The following is a 19,683-nucleotide window of genomic DNA, read 5'->3' as shown; positions in this document are numbered from 1 at the left end:
GAGAAGGAATTTTAGAGTTAACGTAGATATTTATTGCCTTTGAGGAAAATAAAATACGCACACGTACGAACACGCACACAGCTCGAGTTCTTTAAATGTTATATATGGATGAGGACCTGTCGGATATAGAGTAGCAGACTAGAAGATACACACACAAACACACGAGATAAAGTACCATTCGCCGGACAATTTTTGTTGCCTACCGTTTCTCTATTTTTGCCATTGAAAATGAGAGAAAAGGCATAAAAACCGTACTTCATTGAACACGCAACGGTCAGCAACGAGCCCAGTTACATTCACAAGGCTTGAAATCTAAATAAGCAGCGACAATAATGGCCTCGGGAAAAGCGGATGAAAATGTTGTGAAGTCAAGGTGCAGAATCTCCCAGAAAAAAAGGGCTGTGGAAGACTAGTCTTTTTCCCCTTTCTGCTCTCACCAAACAGCTCCTCTAACAAAGGCACACTGGGAGAACGATTATTTCAGCTCTCCTCTTCACTCGCACCATACATGGCCGAATATCAGCTGACGAGCTCGGCACAGACAAACAAGTGACAACAAGTATCGTTAGTCAGTTGTCAGCTGTCTGTTGTAATCCGTCGCTTATTGCCTGTCTCTTCGTGGTAGTGATGCTGGTGGTGATGGTGATGTTGCATTTTGCTTTCCATCTCAGGAGTGGCACGAAGAATATCTGGTTCAATGCTAGCTTGTATTCGGTGACTCAAAGAACCGCTTCGATCGCTGTCTCGCTCTTTAGTTTTACTCCGACCGGAGCGACGAGAATCGAGTCGGGACAACGAAGCGTTTGGTGTGCTGGGTAACACGCAACCAAGAGCGTTCATGTAGTCAGCTATTAGCAGTGTCAGCTCCAATATCTATTGCCAAGAAGATCTGCTGTGAGATGGGGGTTAGATTATAAATGGGAAAAACTTAACCGTACCTTGGGTTTCGGGAGCGCAAATAGCATTTTTTGTGTTCCAGGCCCCTGAATATCGCAATTGTTGACAACAACCATGAGATCATCCTGACAGCCACCGAAGGTAACTACGGCGGAATATGGAACACGAGCCACGGATTGCATCGACGTCACGTCTAAGAGCGTGATTGTCTCTTCATTGACAGCCAGCCAGACGGACGCTCCTTCCAAGTCTGAATTGCCTCCACCGGCATTAACCTTAAAACAACACAGGAGACAAATTACTTGATTGAAAAATTCTTTAACAGAAGAGAACGTTTGAAGGGACAAAGATAATAGCCGTACCTTGGCGTGGAAAAGAGCTGCTCCGAAGAAGGGCCATTTGCGCGTGCAAGTCAAATAAATTCGCACACAATCGGCAATGCTTCGGCCTTTCAACGCCGTCCATTTATCCGTTATAGCGTCCGCCATTTCCCTAAATTGAAGAAAAAAGAAATAGCCAAGGTTAGTAAAAAATTGCCCAGCACTTCAATGACGTAATAACGCACTTTAACTCTTCCTGTGAGATCCCGTCTTTGTAGCGCCTGGGAATAAAGCGCTCCAGGGCCTGCATGGCTCCTTGATGCAGATGACCGGAACTTCCGCCGCTTCCACGGCCCCGTTCGGGATTGTAATCACCGCCGTCGATCTGCGACATGATGGCCGCTAGTTCGATGGCCAACTCTTTGGTGAGCGGGAATCTATTGTCCGATATTCTCTGCGCCGTCTGGTAGCAGTACAACAATCGCTCCCGTTCGGTCTCGCCCTTGAGGTTGGTGCGCCAAAAGAGGCGGTGACGATACGTCAGCCGAATGACTTTTGTGTTTTGGAACTTGCCCAAGCCCCTTTTCCCGGAGTGCTGTTTCCCATTTGGATATAATGTCGCAAAGCTATAACAAAAGAAGGACAAAAAAAAAATTATAACTTGGATAATCGTTCGTCAGAATATATCGTCGTACCTTAGCTTTTGGTTCTAACCAATGCTCTTCATCCTTTTCTATCGGATCATCGCTAAATAAAGCGAAACCAGATTGGCTCACATCTCGACAACCAATTTCACGATTGAGTGTCACCAGGAACTCCTCGACTGTCGTTGAACCATCAAAACCAACCACCTTAGGAATGCGAAATATTTAATAAAGGCTTTGTTGGAGTACCAACGAACTAATCAAAGAAATAATGAGCTGAAGGCCTACCTGATAGGTTCCATTGAGAAAGTGGACAGGGATGGCGTGCGGTAGAGAGTGATGGTAAGGATTTTTGAGTAGGATGGATAGCACTTCCATCCGCGACGGCTTGGATTCACGCGGACCCATCTGAAGGGTCCGTTCGAGAGCTCGTTGGCAATAAGAGGCGTATTTGCCCATCTCCGTCTTAGTGTCTGCGTTGCGTTTTAAATGCAATCGGAGGTACCAGAGAAGCTTGTTGTTGCGAGGAGCGAATAGGGAAACGGTCAACGCTAGCAATTGCCAGCCTTGAACGAATGTGAAAGGTGCGCTGGCAGCTTTGCTATCTGACGATAATGAGGAACCACTCGAAATCGAACCAGAATGATGTAAATGATGCGAGCCCGACGCCGAAGATGGCGGTAAAGCAGTGGACAATTTCTAAAATAAGAAAAACACATTCATTAGGGACAACTGAACGATAAATGATGACAAAATGACGAGACAATTAAAGCATAAACATCGCATTTGCATCGTGAATAGGAAAACTATAATAAGAAAGTCAAATAGCCAAATGGAACAGTCGAAAGCCGATGCTGAACAGTGCGCAAACGAGAACAATTTTGGTAACCAAATGCGAATCAATCGAAGCCAAGACAAAGTAAATGATAATTAAAACGTTTCCTTTAGTAAGAAATGCCTACACGTATTGGCCTTTTCCTATTTCTATTCTATCAGTCTCGATTTAGTCACAACACTGCAGCGTAACTGTAAATTGCAGAACTTCGCAAATCGAATTAAAAACTTTGGCCAGACATAGACGTAAAATCATGCAAGAAAAACCTCGTTGGGAACGTTTCGGCTGGTGGGCAATATGAATTGAACAGATCATGAATATTTTTCAACCAAAAATGACAAAAAAAAAGCACAAGCGCCACTTACATGAGTGGACTGTTTGGCGGGTTTCGAGATTTTGTGCAGCGCCGAGCGATTTACCTGCCCGCCGCCCCACTTGCTACCGACGCCAGCGACGCCAACTACAGGCTGCTGACTCTGTGGCTGGACACGCGACGTCTGCTTAATCAAAGCGCAAATCAACTCGGGTTGCAGCTCCAGTAAACATAGACATTGATGCAGAGCATTCTGAGCCAACACGACATGGTAATCAATGCCGGCCGAGTCCAGTAATGCCGATGTAAACAACTGAATAGCCTGAAAAATAAGAACATTGTGCCGTTAATCAAACATTCTCTTATTTCGCTGGACACGCCAACTCTTACTTTGAACAGTTTGATGGCTTCGCTGTGCAAGCTCTCGGACGAAAGAGTCGTCAGAGGCGATGTGATGCTGTCCTTGGAATGGAGCAGCAAAGGATTCCGCCACAAATTGCAGCCTAAAAAAATGAAATAACAAAAAATGTCGTCAAAGAGCCGTTAAAACGCGGATGCGATTAAAGACGTACTTGGATCTCCGTCCGTTTCCATCAGCTTCTGAATCATTTGCTCATATTGCGTTCCGCTATGAGCTCCGCCGCCTGAAACGATCGTCAGCTGGTAGAGCCAAGCATCCTTTTCCTGCTTGTTGGCCAGCAGCAAGTACGTCGGATCCTCGTGAGGAGGGAAGATGCCAACCGTCAAGTTGGCTGATCTCGCTGTCGCCATCGGACTGCTTTCAGCCTCTTCACTGTCTGAATCGGAAACGTGCTCCAGTTCTTCGACGCGGGCATCTCGCATGTTGATCTGACCCTGAGGGACCTTAAAAAACATCAAATGGGTCATATATAGTGTCACGCTTCGTGCACCAGTTTATGAATCATTTACCTGATCGGTGGGCGCTTTGAAGTAGAGGAAGGTCTTGCCGACGAGCATGCACCAGCAGCGTTTCGAATGTCCGTGCTTCACTTTGACAATCCATCCTTCGAGCGTTGGTTTCTGGTCCTCGCGGCCCAAAAGGAGACGGGTCGTGTTGCGACGGACCGCGTTCTGCAGAATGCGCACCCAGTCGTCGACGGTGCCGCTCGAGTCGGCCGTTAAATAGTGCGTTTTCTTTGATGTGGAGATCTCAAACGTGGCCGCCCCATCCGCTCGCCAGACCCGGCAACTGTCGTCGAGCGAAATTTGACCCTGGGGCTTCCTACCGAGATCACTCTAAAGGAAAGCGAACTTCGTGTTTACTATGCAGCTCTGCGCATACATCCAAAAACGTACTAACGAACCTGGGATTTCCAGTACGATAGCGTTCCGTTCTTCAGGACGAACCAGCGCTTCCGCCATGTTTTCAGTTTGCCACTGAGTTTCGTCAAGTAACCGCTTTTCTCCAGCTCATCACTATTCCTTTCAAGTGTAGAGATTCGCAACATGGCTACTGACTGCGCCACTATCGCTGCCTCCGCTTCAGCCCCGTTGTCGTCGGGTGGGAGGGCATAGTCATCCGAAATGGCCGATTCGTTACAGTTGTCTAAAGGGGTAAAAAAAAATGTTCAGAACAGATGTAACGTTAAAATGAAAGTTTCCTCCTTACCACGAACATCCGCGTGGTCTTCACCGTCTGAAGAGTCTGATGAATCTCCACTGAAGGGCACTGATCGAATTTGGCTGGCCCGCTATAAGAAACAAGGTTTCTCATTAATAACACGTTCCCGGAAGCCATGGACTCATGCCCGGAAGATGGCAAAAATAAACTTGGTAACTTACACCTTTGACGGTGGCATAAACGGGGATGCTGATGTCGTGATATCCAACACTGCCCGAGTTCGATAATCGGTGGGTAAGTGTCCGTGACTGTTGATTATGGTTGGGATGAATTTGGTGGATTTGAAGTGGAATCGTGGAGGGAGGCTGTTCCGTCACGCTGAAGCCTTCGGCAGCTGCCTGATAAATCCGCGACTCCCACGACGGGAATCTGTGCAACGGCGGAGTGGGTGGCTTGCTGTCGTCGTGGTAATCGTCGCCCACACTGCTCACCAAACTGCCCGGATGGGAGATTGAGTGGCGTGCCGTCGACACGGGGATGGCGGCCGATCCGTTCCAAGGTAATCGCTCTTTACTGGGCGTGTAAATCTCGGCATAGTCGTGCACTTCGCTGGATATAAGCTTAGTACGAACCTATGGTACAATAGACCAATTATGTGACCCAACGCAAAATGGATGAACTGAATACTTTAAGACTTCGCGGAGGTTTCGGTACATCGTAATCCGAGTGTTCGGATGCAGCGGCCGTCATGGAAGCAATGGCTTGGTCGATGGCTTGGCCTAGTTCGCCCAAAGCTGTGGTAGCACCATTCTCATACGTATCAGCGTCTGAAAGGCCAGACAATGTACCTGCACTAGGGCAGTTGCCCTTTGCCGTCAGGGCCACTCCGCCACTGCCACTATGGTCACTAACATTGCCATCATTAACGCTGTTATCGCTATCCTTTCGTGGAACTCTTGTTCGAGGAGGCGGGATAGGTTTCTTGCCGATCGATCCGCTGTTATGGCTGCATGCATGATCATCATTGAGGCCCCCAGATATCGGACTCTTGGGACTGAGGCTAAGCGGCGTCTCCATGTCGACCGATCCTGAATCAACTCGCGAATCGCGAACTGTGCGCGTCAAACCGGAGAGGGAGAGTCGATTCCCATCCGGAAACCTCTGCTGCATCATCGAGTTGACTGGACCCGAGAGACCCAAGCCACCGCCTCCTCCATACGATGATGTCATTGAGCTCGTCATACAACCGCCGCCGGATGCGCATCTCTGTTGGCGCTTCTTCGACAAATCTACTTCCGCGTACAACGCATCCAGCTGTGACGTGGCATCACAGGGTGAGATGACACTGCCACTTCCGCGTCCTTTCCCTCCTTCTGTCGCATTTCCTCCGCCAACGCGACATAAGCTGTCATCGCTGCCTGGTTGATCTTCTAAGCTTCCGCGCGAAGAATCCTGGCAAAATACAAAAAAATAAAAAATAAAAGGGACATCCATAAAGATTAGGAACGCTGAAGACAGCTGGAAGACTAATGCGCAAAAAAGAAAACACGGGGGTGAAGTAGAGAATGGGATGGACGGCAAGGATGAACAAAAGAAACACAGGAGAAAGACATGATCGATTTATACCTCAGTGCTGGCCCGATGATTCTTGGAGTTGGCCGAATTGGTCTGCGACAGTTGGCGCAGACGGTTGCGCAGCAATTCCAACTGTTCGTTACATTTTTGATTTTGCTCGCGTAGATGTTGGTTCTGTTCCTCGAGCTGTCATGTATGAAAAGCAAAAAGGAAAAAAGGTAAAAATAACATAAATAACAATGATGGCGTGGCCTTTAAAAGTCTCGTTAACGACGGCATTATAACAATTCCCCAGGACAAAACAAAACGAGTGCACAGTGTCACTGCCGCACTCTTCCACAATGCGCGTTTGTTGGAATTGAGTCCCGGCTTTCCACAGGATCGCTTGTTGGTTGTAACGGATCTATCAGCTTCATTAACCGTATCAGCACTGCCTTCTTGGTGGATTACATTTCTGCAGGTCATTAGTGGAGAGGCCTCTATCGATATAAGTCGGACCTGGCGGTCCCACTCGCTTTTCCTATCTCATTCGGGGCATCCACTCGGAGCGATAATTGGGTAATAACGTCAAGTCCCGCAGACGAGTAACCGATGATGAGTGGCGCGGCCATTTAATAACCCATCATTAATTTTATAGCGCATTTTCTATTTGCCGGCTGGGGGAGCTAGAAAATAAAAATTGCACACATCCAGCTACTTAACAATTTTCTTAATGATTGAAATCGAGGTTTTTCGGGTTAAAAACAGTCGCCCCAAGCTGCTAGCACTATCCCCTAAGAAAAACGTAGATTGCACAGCGGAATGCTATGCGAAAACGCAGGCCGCGTGCGCCCACGGTCATTTTGCGAGACTATCGATCCTGCTTTGTTCAAAGTTGGAGAAAAAAAAAATATGTGTATACGAAACAACACGGAAGCTGCGTGTTTCAAACGGCTCAATTGCCTCCCCGTTTCGAGTTTACCGTTTCCAGTTGGACTCACTCCACAATTGCCGCTCGAGCACGGCGACAGCAAACCGTTGAAAGCGACAACCGAGTTTAATAGATCATAAAAGTTGCTCTTCACTCTACGTGATTGGATTCCGCAACAAAAACTTGGCCCGAGTTGAACATCCATGAAAACGCTTAATCCCATACCAGGGCGGAGAGCAGAATTACAGTTTGTGGCAAAGGCTTTCATCATCTATTCTCTCGACGATCATTCCAATATATTCATCCGTTCCTCTTATTTCAATTGATTTGTATGATGGTAGTGGCTCCCTCGTTTTTCTGCTACTTGTTTGTTCGTGTTTTTTATAGTTAGTTTTAGTTGTAAGTTTTGCAAAAAACCTTCCGAATCGCAAGTTTCGTAAAAAAAGAAATGGCAGCTGTTTGAATTTTAGATAAAAACGGCCTTTTCGTCGCTACTGGGGATCGGCGATTCCAGTTAGAACTGGGGGTAGCACGCGATGGCCATTTATTTTGTCGCTGACCCTGGACTTTCTTCACCTTACTGTTTGCCTCTATTTTGTCCAAATGACGACGTTTAGATTTCCTACGAAGACGTTGACACGCAAAAGGATATTGTTCTGATGAATTTCTTACGTCTCGCAATTTGTTGGTGACCCATTCCTTGATCTTGGCTGCTTTGGCCTCGACCTGTTTGGCGTCGTTGAGTCTCATCTTGCGCTGCTCGTCCACTTGACCCTCCAGCCGGTTGATGACGTCTCGCTCCTTAACCGTCGTCTGGTGAGGCGACACTGCACTTCCTTCCGTCAATGAATTCCACGGTGACTCGGCCAGCTGTTGCTCCATGATTCTTAGCTAAACCAATAACATAAAGAAAAATAAAACAGGAAAGCATTTAGATCTTTTGTCATTCGCTAAGTCTCGTAATAAAAGAAAAAAACAACAACAACGTTGAAGCATTAGAGATGAACGTATCGGCAGTCACCACCATGTGACACCATATTTTGAGCAATCATTCGAGGTACTTTGCCTTATCTGTATCAAGCCAGTGCTATGAGTGTCGAGTGCAGCAGCTGGGATGACAAACGATCCAAATCGCATTAATTCAGCCGTACTTCCCACCGTATTCCCGCGTCTTTTTATTTATCAACATTTTTCATCCTGATTACGTGAAGGAAAAGAAAAAAAAAAAAAAAAAAAAAAAGACGCCATCCATACACAACCATCTCTCGAGGATTATATATATATATATTTTTCCATTGTAACACCCCGGATATTAACTGGATTGGATTAGTTCCAGATGATTCGCTCTGCGCAAAAGAGTCGGCACGGACAATAAGTGATGGTAGTGGCAATGGATAAAAATAATAATAATAACATTACAGCCCAAATGTCATCTACAAACCGAATAAGATCTAAATCTTATTGGTTCTGGTTTGATGCGACAAGAAACAAATATCACGCGACGAGGCCATCAAGTGTCTGTTCTTTTCGTTTTTATCGGAATTGTCTGGGACCAAACACTCCACACGGCGTGCTTTCGAATTAAAATCAATAACCAAATTTCACGATGGGATTCGGCATAATCAAAGTGAATCCTCGTTGGCATGGCCCTACTGGACAGTGATAAAAACTCTTCGGTTCCTGTGACGAGGGATCCTCGCTTAGAGTCAATACAAGATTTTCTCGTGTCTGAAAAGCAAGTCGAATGTTGTTGTCACACATCCCCTTGTTTGTTTGCTTGGTACTTTGTAACGGTGAAACTTTCACCGGATTTGGCAGCTTTAAGTTGTATTTGTGGGCGCGGCGGAGGAGTTCCATATCCCCCGCCAGACGTGGGGAAGGCCATGAAATGACCGGTTTAAAATAGAATTTACGACGACACAAATCGCCATTAATCTTAAGGAAACTTCGTATTTTTTTTTTTTCGAGAGAGAGAGAAGTAGAGGGGGGTTTGGCAAGGAGGGAGCAGTTCACTCGGTGAGTCATTCCGGAAGAATAATTCCGGCGACAAATACTGCCACTAGGTTTGGCAGACAGGGGAAAAAAAAAGAAAAAAAAAAAAAGGAAATTCATCAAGCCCACGAATTCTCACTATGTGTACACACCCTGTGGTATCGATCGTGTATGTAACAGTACCGAGCAGAATAGCAGCAAAGAGAAGAAAGAAATAGAAAGAAAAGAGGGAAAAAGGGATGAAGAGGGTGAGTGGATCGAATCAAACTACTTTCTCTTCACCCTCATCCCTTGCGTCTCTACTTCGGTTCTGCTCGACAAGATCTCCGACAAGCCGGAAGAAAGACACAGCGACAAATACTCACACAGATGCACTTGGATTAATTTTTTGTTTAAAAAAAAAAAACAACAACAACAAAGAGAGTACGAAACAAATGATGGGATTCAATAGCATCTAAGTCCCTCGTTATTCTCTTACGGTTTCATAAGGTGAACTGGTAAATTGTCCCTCGCTCGAGCGCTACGTCGATACCAAAGAGATGCACACAACACCACGATGTCGCACAATCGCTTTCGAGGAATCAAGATACTCTTTTTAGCACAACTCCATGAGGGTCCTTCTTTGCTCTGCCGAATGTACAGCGGCGACGACGGTCACAGACGGAACTGAGACACACGCTACAAGACACGGCGGATAGACACGGCGTGCACCACCAGCAACGAAAAAAAAGCTAGAGGGGGGTTGGCCGAGACAGGCGCGCTGCGAGTGCTTAAAATGGTTCACCCCTAGCGCGCCCGTGTTGAAAATCAATGGACGTCAGAGCAAGTTAAGAGGGTTGGTGGTCGGTAGCCAATGTCACCATTTGCTGCTTTCTATATTGTACCCCCCCCCCCCCTCTCTCTTTTCAAAAATGTTTATTGAAATTTGGAATGGCAACGATTCGCATTTAGAAATTGCCATTGAATGCGTGGATATAGGATGTAGCCGCTTATCTAATAATTGGCAATTTCGTTTTGGGAACGCTCCGTGAACGATGTCGGTAACCCATCGGAATAAATAATTGAACGAAAAACAAAGGGAGAAAACTCGTTCGATCGATTTCTGTCTCCACGCGATTGAAAGTGAGCAAAAAATTGAAAATCGAGCGAAACGTACGTGAAATCATTAGATGGCATTTTTATTCGTAACTGTAAGCTAAGAGAAAAAAAAGAAAAGAAAAAAGGTTATTTGATGCCGCAGACGTCGACATCGTTTAGGAACTGAACAGTTACGAAGAAATGCAATCTCTTTCAACCAACTTTGTTCCACTCACAGTGACGTCAGTTGACGCTTCGATGGTGTCGCATAGTTCCATATGAAAAAAGAAACGGGCCAATATCAAAAGAAATTTAGCGCAAATTCACCAGATATTGGCTACCAGCCGAGACGAACGAAAACGAAAATTCATTTTGCTCGACTACAAAAGAATGGGAGACGAAAAAAAAATAAAAAATAAAAAATAGAAATAAATAAATAAAGCGGACCGCTTGGATGCCGAGTGAATGTTGTTCGAATACGATTGATCGTGAATGCTCTCTTTTCCCTTGATCGATTTCGGGGGGACGACATCATATCCAAACAATACAGAGTTTTACCAATACAGAAGACGATACAAATCTTACCTTTTCTTCGGCGATTTCGGCCCGAGTTTCCGCTCCGACGACGCGCGCCTCCATTTCCGCCAGCTTTACGAACATGAAAGTAAAGAAAAATAAAAAGAATTTCAATAAATATCAGAACGACAAAGCATTAACACACAAAAACAAAAATGGCACTTTTGGCAGAAATCAGAAACACAAAAATTCAATGCCAAACTTAAACAGTTATCCCGTTATCAATGTCTACAATAGTATTTTTTTTTTTTTTCATCAGAAAACAGCAGACAGCACGTTTCATATTTCTTTGTGCGTTGATGGATTTGTGGAGTAACAAGCCCTCCTCTCGCTTTTTCCCCCCGTCTAGAAGCCTACGTTGAAACAAATCTCTTTCTCTCTTTTTGCCCAACTCACAAGCCCGCCACCCCATCTCCACCCTTCCCCTAGCCACGCATCTCTAGAAGCGGATGGAAAACCATCGATCCGAGCATTGCTGGATGGAAAAACGTAGGTCCGTAAGGCGAGGGCGCGCCTGTTTGAAAACGCCGGAGAGGATTGAAGCCACTTCTTTTGATGCCCGAGTGCGGTGGGTGTAGTAGCTATGTAGGTGGCGTCGCCATGGCAAAAAGCCTCTGAGCTTCCGAACGGGGGAGGAGAGGAGGGAGTTCCCTGACGGATGACTCATCGGCTAGGGAAGGTCGGCAACACGCGTATTGAGTCATTCAAGAGGAAAACAAAAAATTGTATAAACATGAGAATCGATCAATAATCCATCATTAAAAAAAAAAAAAAAAAAAAAAAACAGCCCGTCTACTATATTCGATAAACTCCGAGCGAAATGACAATGTCTCAAAATATTATACTAAATGCAAAACAGGACGATTGCATTTTCCACCCTGGAAACTGAATAACTTACACAGTTACACGAATCAAGAATATCTAGCGAAACACGACATTTCCCAACCAATAAAGTATGAGAAAGAATGGCTTTTTTCAAAAATTGTATGCATTAAACCACAGAGGGCAATCAATAAAAGTGGGTGGGCGACTCCGGGCCGAACGCGGTACCTTAGGAAAACAAACACAATAGCGCCATCTATGGTCGAGTTCAGAAACGAAACGAACGCCATTTCTGCTTCTCTACTACAATTCACGCCGCTAGATGGATTTCGACGGCCGTTCACCGAAGGAAAAAAAAGACTACGCAATGCTTTTTTTTCCCTTCGCTCAGTTTCTTCGATCGTTACAGTAACGAGTTTAATAAATCATAAGCTGTTGGCTTTAAACGCCTTTTGCCGCCATCTTTACCCGTAAACGAAATCATAATAAATGAAGATTACAGACCGTCTAAATCGTCGTTGCCAGGGTCTAAATCGGCCACACGATCCCTATTTTTTTTTTTTTTCCCCTTTTTAATATTTTCGTTTGAGCACTTTGTTTGTTTACAGACGAGAACCGCTGTAACTACATTCGTCCGTCAAGGCCGATGATGACACACGTAAATAGATTGGGAGTTTGTGGGCGTACGTTGTGAAGGGAATTGCCAGTTATTTGACGCGCTGAGTGCCGTGCCAACTGCGTTACGGCCACACGAGTCAGTTCCTTCCGTTTTCGTTTTCTACCTGAATTACGGGTAAGTCATCATTAACGCCTCTCCCCTCTTTTCCTTTTGTTGACTACATAAGGTTATGGTAGGCCAACGTATGCGTGTGTCCCTTTTTTTGTGTCACTTGACCGGGTTATCTTGGGCCGTAAAAACACACGCACGCACAACGAGTCCTGAACGAGAGAGGCAGCAACTGTCGAACAATCACAACAATAGCCGGACCAAACTAAAAGCGACTATGATTCCGAATACCAAACGAACTTTCATCCGGCTTTGTTCCGACGTTATCCCAGCGTGTACAATAGCGAGATTTAGAAAAAAAAAAAAAAAAAAAAGAACGGGAAAAAATAAAAAAAGATTTGATGATAAACGCAAAGTGAGGACGACTGGTTAGTCCTTTCCTATGAATCCTAATCGCTGGTTAATATTTTTCAATAGGAGAGAGCAAAGTCTCGTGGGAAATAGTGGGAAGCTTTTTTTTTTTTTCTTGATATAGATCCCCTTCATTGATTAGGTTTTCAATAACAGAAGAAAAAAAAAAGAAAAAGAAAAAAGAAAATGCTGATCAATAGTCGTCCATCATCGTGTTGCTTTAGAAACGGACGAGGTAACGACGCCTACAACACCACTAAACGGGTTATACCTTCATCAAAATGTCCTCTATGGAATCCATAGTGTCGATATCCATCTCTTTTCTGGTTTGCCTTTATTGCAAAACGTTTAATTCGCCACAAAGATCGATTCACTCTTTTAATCCGTTCAGAGGTGTCACTGTTCCACGGCCTTCATTCATGGCAAAATCGAAGGGGCTTCGTTTCGGATCCCAATCCAATATACTAGCAAATCCGTTAAGCCTCCAACTAGTAAGCACTTGAGATTCTTCTTTGGAAATCCAGTCACACAGGAAGTATAGGCAACGAAGCAAAAAAAAAAAAAAAAAGAAAAAAAAGAAAAGAACTTGACCACCCTCTGGTCAGTCACTTCTAGTTGCGCTGGATAAGATGGCCGAGGAAGGCAAACTGTTGTGAAAACGTTTTTTTTTTTGTTGTTGTTGTTGTTGTTGTTAAATACAAAAGAAAAACTTGTTTCCTTTTTGTGTGTCACTGGTGTAGCGCCCCAAGTCGAGTTGCCTACTGACTGGATCAGGCCAGCAAACCCCAGTTTTGACCCTTGCTGACAGCCATGCGCTGCGCAGCCCCTCACATGACGCAGACACACACTCACTCAACTTAGGACACACACGCACACACAGGGTAGTAGGTCTGGCATAGATGAAACTGTTGAACAAACATAATCAACATTGAATTTGTTCAATCATTTCGTGGCCAACATTCATCAATTGCGGTCCGAGTTTGGCAGCTGGAAGAATCACGAGAAAGAAGGGCGGGATTCGATGACCCCTTAAGAAATAAAACGAACTTTTTCTATTCGGGACATAAATCTTTAGGACTAGTCAATGCCAGGTGTCTATTCATCATCGTATTAACCGTGCAGTTTCACGTTTGGGTACCAGGTGCGTGTCGGTCACAGGTAAAAAAAAAAAAAAAAAGAAAGAACGAAAATAAAAACGGAAAAAGTGAGGGACGAATGAACTCACGCTGTCACGCAACGTACCGAACCACATGCTCGGGGAAAAAAAAACCCCATATAAAACGGGATAATGGCAAAGTCATTTGGACACGAATTTTATGGACAACACGAGTGTCAAACGTGTGTACGCCACCAAAAGTTGATTTCTCTCGTCATAACTTGTTGTTTTTATGACTGACTAAAGAGACCTATTTAGAAGCATTTGAAATCTCGGCCATCTTTTACGTCTGGCTCCCCCCTCCCCCCCCGACTCAATAAAAGAAAAAAAAAAAATGCAGGTTGTAAATGAAATTGGTGCACTCTGCAGCTGGATCAAACCCAATTAGGACAAAACAAAAAATGCACATTCTTTGGTTTAAAAATAAACAGTCACCAGTTGTGCACAGATGGCAAGTTAGGCAAATGGATAAGAGAAAACACGCCCATAATAGCCGCCGCTCGAGCATCTCCCCCTCAAAAAGAAAAAGGAGGGAGAACACGAAGACGATCGGATTAAATCGCCTATAACATCATTTTCTATTTAATCAAGTTTTTGTTAGAGGGAAGCGGTTGAGAGCTCCGAGACCAATCTCTGTATGTATCAAGCTTCCGGTAGCCCATCAACCCGGAAATCATGCCGAATTGAACCAACGCAGGCACACACACACACACACACACACACACACACAAAAGGACGAGTTTGTTTTTTTTTGTTTTTTTTTCCTATTTGATACTACAACCGCTTCTCTTTTTTTTTTTTCATCTTCCCTATCCTCTTTCAGAATATTACATGCATTCGCTTATTTATTTATGACGATTCCGCAGTCTTTCCTATTTTCTTCCCCTTTTTTTTTTCTATAGGAGAAACAGCCGGATGCCAGAACGGTTTGGCAGATCTCCCTCAGCTGCCAGGCCAAAACAACGTTAGTCAGAGACCGCCTCTTATTTATGTACAAGAAACCTTTCAGTAGGGAGAAACGTAAAATAAAATAAAAGGAAAGGGAGGAAAAAAAAAAATAAGATGTGACACAAAATGCAGAGACGGCAATGACAAAATCCGATTAGCCGCCTCTTGCAACAACAAGAAAAAAGGTAATCAGAGACGAGAGATCCTATATAGGAAACCTTGAATAGTGGAAAACGATGTTGTTGATCAGGCACATACTGTGCCACTGGAGCAAGAACGGGGCCCCGCTTGCTAATCGATCCGCACAACTACTACTACAATGTCTAGCCCCTCGCAGCCCCCCCCCCCCATCATTTTCATCGATTACGTATATAAGTATCGACTTTTAGGCTTCCCATCTTCACCCGTCGTACCGGTGGCTGCTCTTGAATGAGAAATGATGGCCGAAGGATCACGGGAAAATTCGATATAAAACAGCGGCCAAGTTTTGTCCGCATGGCTGAATAACGCGGACGCTATATCACATCGGTAGATCCATAGTAAGATGATTACGATTAAAGGGGAGACTCCCAAAAAAAAAACAAAATATATATATATATAAAGGCGGGGGAATGACCTAGACAGGGGATAGCTTTAAACATTTCTCATTCCACCAGTACAAGTTCCAATCATGTTACGGTCTTGGATTCTCATACTAGGGAGACAGCCGTTGAGTGTAGTTGTTAATGGCCTCCGCCCACCAGAACCCATTTTGGAGACGACGCTTCTGCCTTACATTTTTATTCTTAAAAAAAAAAAATATAAATAAATAAAAGGAGATCTCGTGATGCGCGATCCTTTCTATGTTTGACGGCTCTCTAGTATAAATAAGGTATTGGGCAACGACCAATAACTTCAAATAGGTAGCGATGGTGTTTATTTCGCTTGCAAGGAGGGGGGGGAAGGATTAGAGTCTTCACGGTAACTTAACCGTCTGGCCTGGTTGAGTGACAAACCTCCCTTCGTCGCACTAGTAATAGCTCGAAAAACACATAGATCCTTTCGGTGGACAGTAGCTAATGGAGGGGACTGTTGGCTAGCTGTCAATAAATCCCTCCCCCCGTGTTTCCCGTTAGTTCGGTAAAGGCAGGCAGCCGGAAGAGACTCCAACGGCACGGTGGGTGTCTCACGTGGGGCGGCAAAAGATTCTTATGTTTCTCTGCAAGAGCGGAGAACGTGTGTATGTCACTCCGTACCTTTTTTTTTTTTTTCTTTCCTCCCTTCACATCGGACCCTGTGCGAACAAAAAAAAAAAAATGGGGCTAGTTCCAGCGTCTGTGTTCAGTGGGTTTCGCTTGATTGGATCACAAAGTAAGAGCAGCAAACAAGCCGAGGGATTCTCTTTGATTCTTTCCCCTAAACCATCACCATGATCCCAATGTTCCCCTAGTTTTCCGATATCCGTCTTTTTTTTTTGTGTTCGTTTTCTTCTTCTACAACGAACCAAAGAAATGAACTAGCCGTTCCAGACATGCGGAGATCTCCCTACTGACGAGTAGGGTTGTCTTCAAAGGATGCCTTTATTCTTTGTCTATGTTTTACACACACACACACACACACACACACAAAGATGAGGATGGACTTGCTGACTAAAGGTGACTCACACACCCTCCGAATGATCGCTATCGTCTCGTTCAAAAATAAATGGGAAACTCATCATGATGGAACATGGTCCATCAACTTTTTGTTGTTGTTTTTTTATTTCACATATTTATTCGTCACACCCTCCCTCCGTCAGTTTATCGATCGGGCGTAGAAGATAAGGCCGCCCTAGTTCCCCCCCCCCCATTTTCTCTCTCCCTTCATCTTTTTTTTAAGTTGATAACGCAATCAAACTATAGATCGAATTTTTCGCTCTTCAAACATAATCCTTATTAGTGTTTGGCAATACAATAGGAAAGCGACTGTTCAAGTGACACAACGTGACATTCTCTCGGCACACAACAAGTTTAGGAAACAACTTTGACCTTTTCTAAATAAATAAGGGAACGTTAGGGAAATAGCTCGCGACTCTTTGTTATTCTTAGCTTCTTTTGTACTCCCTCCCTTAAACTTATAAAGCTCTTTTCTTTTTCTTTAGCGGAAGGCACAGTCGGCTGGTAGCTGCAACCAGCTTAAATTCCATGACTACGTATATATAAAGGTGGAGGCAAAAAAAAGAAAAGAAGAAATCGAACAGAATATGCAACGAACATTGCGCAACTCACTCGCAAAAAAAAAAAAAAAAAAAAAAAACGAATAAGACAAAAGAAGCTTTTATGAACGGCTGGCGGAGTCAAACAAAGAGAAAGACGCAGTTGCTAAGGGCAAACTACTTATTGGAGTGTTGAAGCGTTTTGCTGCTTTTCTTCCTCGTTTATTCGCCTATCGATTTGCGTATAATTTCTCCAACAAAAAAAAACTGGCAGGCGTTTAATGAAAAGTGCACTTTTCATTTCGCAGATATCTAATCAAAAATTGTAATTCGCCAAGCTCTTCAAAAGAACTAATCAACTTTATGGATGCAAATTTCTGCTCATCAATTCATTATCGCGAATGGGAGGCTGGCAAACTTGCAACTATCGATCGAGACGTAAATCCTGCAGATTTTCTTTTTTAAAAAAATTGCCTAGAACTTTTTCTTCCATCGCAAAAAAAAAAAAAAATAAAATAAATTATGATAACAACACGTCTGCAAAGAGTATGAAAGAGCACTAGAAAGAGGCACAGTGATGTTTATAAAAAGAAAAAAAAAAGGGAGGGGGGGGGGGGGAGAGACGAGGAGAATAATGAACACACAAACAACAGGGAAGGGGAACTTCATTCCGGGTAAGAGTCATTCGCATGGACGGAATCCCCTTGCGCAGCCACCATTTCGGTTAATTGCACAGACACACACACCCAGACGTGCTGTGTGTCCCTCTGTTCTTATCTGCGTCTGTGCCTCATCCACTCGGTTGGTTTGCAATGTGGGTGGACGCCGAGGATGTCTCTCCACCCGCCCCTAAAACATACACGCACTAAATTTTCGGGAATGAGGGAAATTGGCTCTGCGCGGATTGAGTGGCGGCGCGGATGTAAGATGAGCACAATTGCATCGCGCGGTTCAAAAAATATAAAGAGGGAGAACGAGGAACGAGATTTCGGAATGAAAACGATGACACGCCCAGAGTTTCAATTAGAAAATGGGGAGCGTGTTGTATCATTTTGACGCGATTTTTCTTTTGATTGGAGCGGAAGTAAGAAGAACGGCCAACTCCCCCTCCCCCTTTTACCCCGCACAATTGCATATAAAAAAAAAAAAAAAAGATGACAATCTAAATCATTTTCTATGGGCTTTGTAGAGAGGGAAATCGGGCTGAGTGCCATTAACAATTCAATTAAGAATGGATGGAAAATACGTCAATACTCCTTTCTCTCCGGCGCTTCAAATATTCATCATGCAACATTGCCAGGACGCATCTGGTTGCCAGCCAGTTTTCACCCCCGCTCTTTTGAATGTCACGAATAAAAAGGGCTGTAAGGTAACATAACCTTACAGCGATTTTTTTTTTTTTTTTTTGTTATTCCCTCGGAGCATTGTTAAGCAAGTTAAAAATCCTTTTTGATCCTGCCTACTCCCCGACAACGAGAAAAAAAAAGTGGAAAAGAAAAAAACATTCAAGAAAAAAAAAAAAAGAAAGTACGAAACAACAAACGGCAAACTGAAATGGCCGGATTCGATCCTAAGTTTCTTGTTTACTACCTCCAAAACGCCGAGTGCGTGAGTGGCAGTCTCGGGTGTTTGACTTTTGGGTGGGAGGATCATAGGACGCACGCGCTCAATTGGGGGTGGGCGACGAACCGTTGGATCCTTCCGGCTACTGTTCACCCATCCCTCGAGATCCCAAAGCTAAAGTTTCAAAATAAAAAAAAAAATAAAAACCTTCCGTGCACACTATCCAATTTTTTTTTTTTTCTTCTCCTCTTTGCCCGATCCTCCATCTTTTTCTGGTAGATCCAGAAGAGGATTGCACCAAGAAATTGCCATTCCCCCATGAAAAGCTATAATGGGGCGGATTGCGCGCACCATGACAACAATGGCTGGCTCATAAATCGACCTCGAAAATACAAGAAAAAAAAAAAAAAAAGAAAAATCTAGGACCATTTTCCTTTATAAGATGTCCCGAAGAGAATGGAAAACGCTCGGAGAGCTGCTGATTAAATACAAGTAGAACTGAAAAAAAAAGGGGGGGGGGGGAGCGAGCGGAAAGAAATGAGAACAATTCATCTCGAACCTCAAACGTTCACAAACGAGCGGATCGGACATTCCATGCTTTCGCCCTACTCCAGGAGGAGTTTTTGGAATGCCACGAACAGTTTTAGATTCACTAAACATCTCATCCCCCCCCCCCGACACAAAAATTTTCTTTAAAAAAGAAAGAAAGAAAGAAAGAAAACTGTTTCCTTTTTTTTTTTTCTTTTCGCTTTTTGCCCCGTGCTGGACGAATGTCGAATGACATTTTGTTCCTTCAAGAGAAGATGACGGATGTAGACGGAGATCGATGAAAAGAGCCTCTTCACACTAGACGCTCAGTCCTTGGCTATGTTTATTGATTCGCTTCTGTCTCCATGGTCTCTCTCTCTCTCTCTCTCTCGCTTGTGTCTGTGTGTGCGTTCCATTTTCTTCTACGCATTCAACAACACGGGAGAGCCAAGTGCTACAATACAACTTCATCCGTCTGCTTAATTGGGCGCCACCCTTTCACCGAACTGACAACGCTATCATCCTCTTACATACCAAAAGAACAGGTCACTCAAGTACATCTTTTTTTTTTCTTCAAATATTTTCTAAAAAAAAAACAAACAAAACAAAGCTTGCAAATAGCGATGAGGAACCA

The 19,683-nt window shown here is 44.2% G+C and overlaps 1 protein-coding gene across 1 annotated transcript in view; it reads right to left on the bottom strand.

Moving 5' to 3' along the window:
- Positions 1–9: 9 nt before the first annotated feature.
- LOC130698496 (pleckstrin homology domain-containing family H member 2-like) overlaps positions 10–19,683 on the bottom strand; it is a 29,883-nt gene continuing 10,209 nt past the window's right edge. The window contains 18 exon segments of the mRNA XM_059494710.1: positions 10–873; positions 939–1,172; positions 1,260–1,389; positions 1,463–1,797; positions 1,799–1,843; positions 1,913–2,068; positions 2,150–2,560; positions 3,062–3,331; positions 3,400–3,512; positions 3,582–3,873; positions 3,940–4,266; positions 4,335–4,576; positions 4,640–4,721; positions 4,813–5,223; positions 5,279–6,043; positions 6,218–6,352; positions 7,749–7,967; positions 10,731–10,793. Coding sequence (XP_059350693.1) covers positions 577–873; positions 939–1,172; positions 1,260–1,389; positions 1,463–1,797; positions 1,799–1,843; positions 1,913–2,068; positions 2,150–2,560; positions 3,062–3,331; positions 3,400–3,512; positions 3,582–3,873; positions 3,940–4,266; positions 4,335–4,576; positions 4,640–4,721; positions 4,813–5,223; positions 5,279–6,043; positions 6,218–6,352; positions 7,749–7,967; positions 10,731–10,793 — 4,527 coding nt within the window. The 3' untranslated portion in view covers positions 10–576.

Source organism: Daphnia carinata, chromosome 3, assembly GCF_022539665.2.
Source record: "Daphnia carinata strain CSIRO-1 chromosome 3, CSIRO_AGI_Dcar_HiC_V3, whole genome shotgun sequence".
NCBI classification, from domain to species: domain Eukaryota; kingdom Metazoa; phylum Arthropoda; class Branchiopoda; order Diplostraca; family Daphniidae; genus Daphnia; species Daphnia carinata.
Note: the sequence above shows the minus strand (reverse complement) of the source record. Positions and strands in the feature narration are given on the sequence as shown.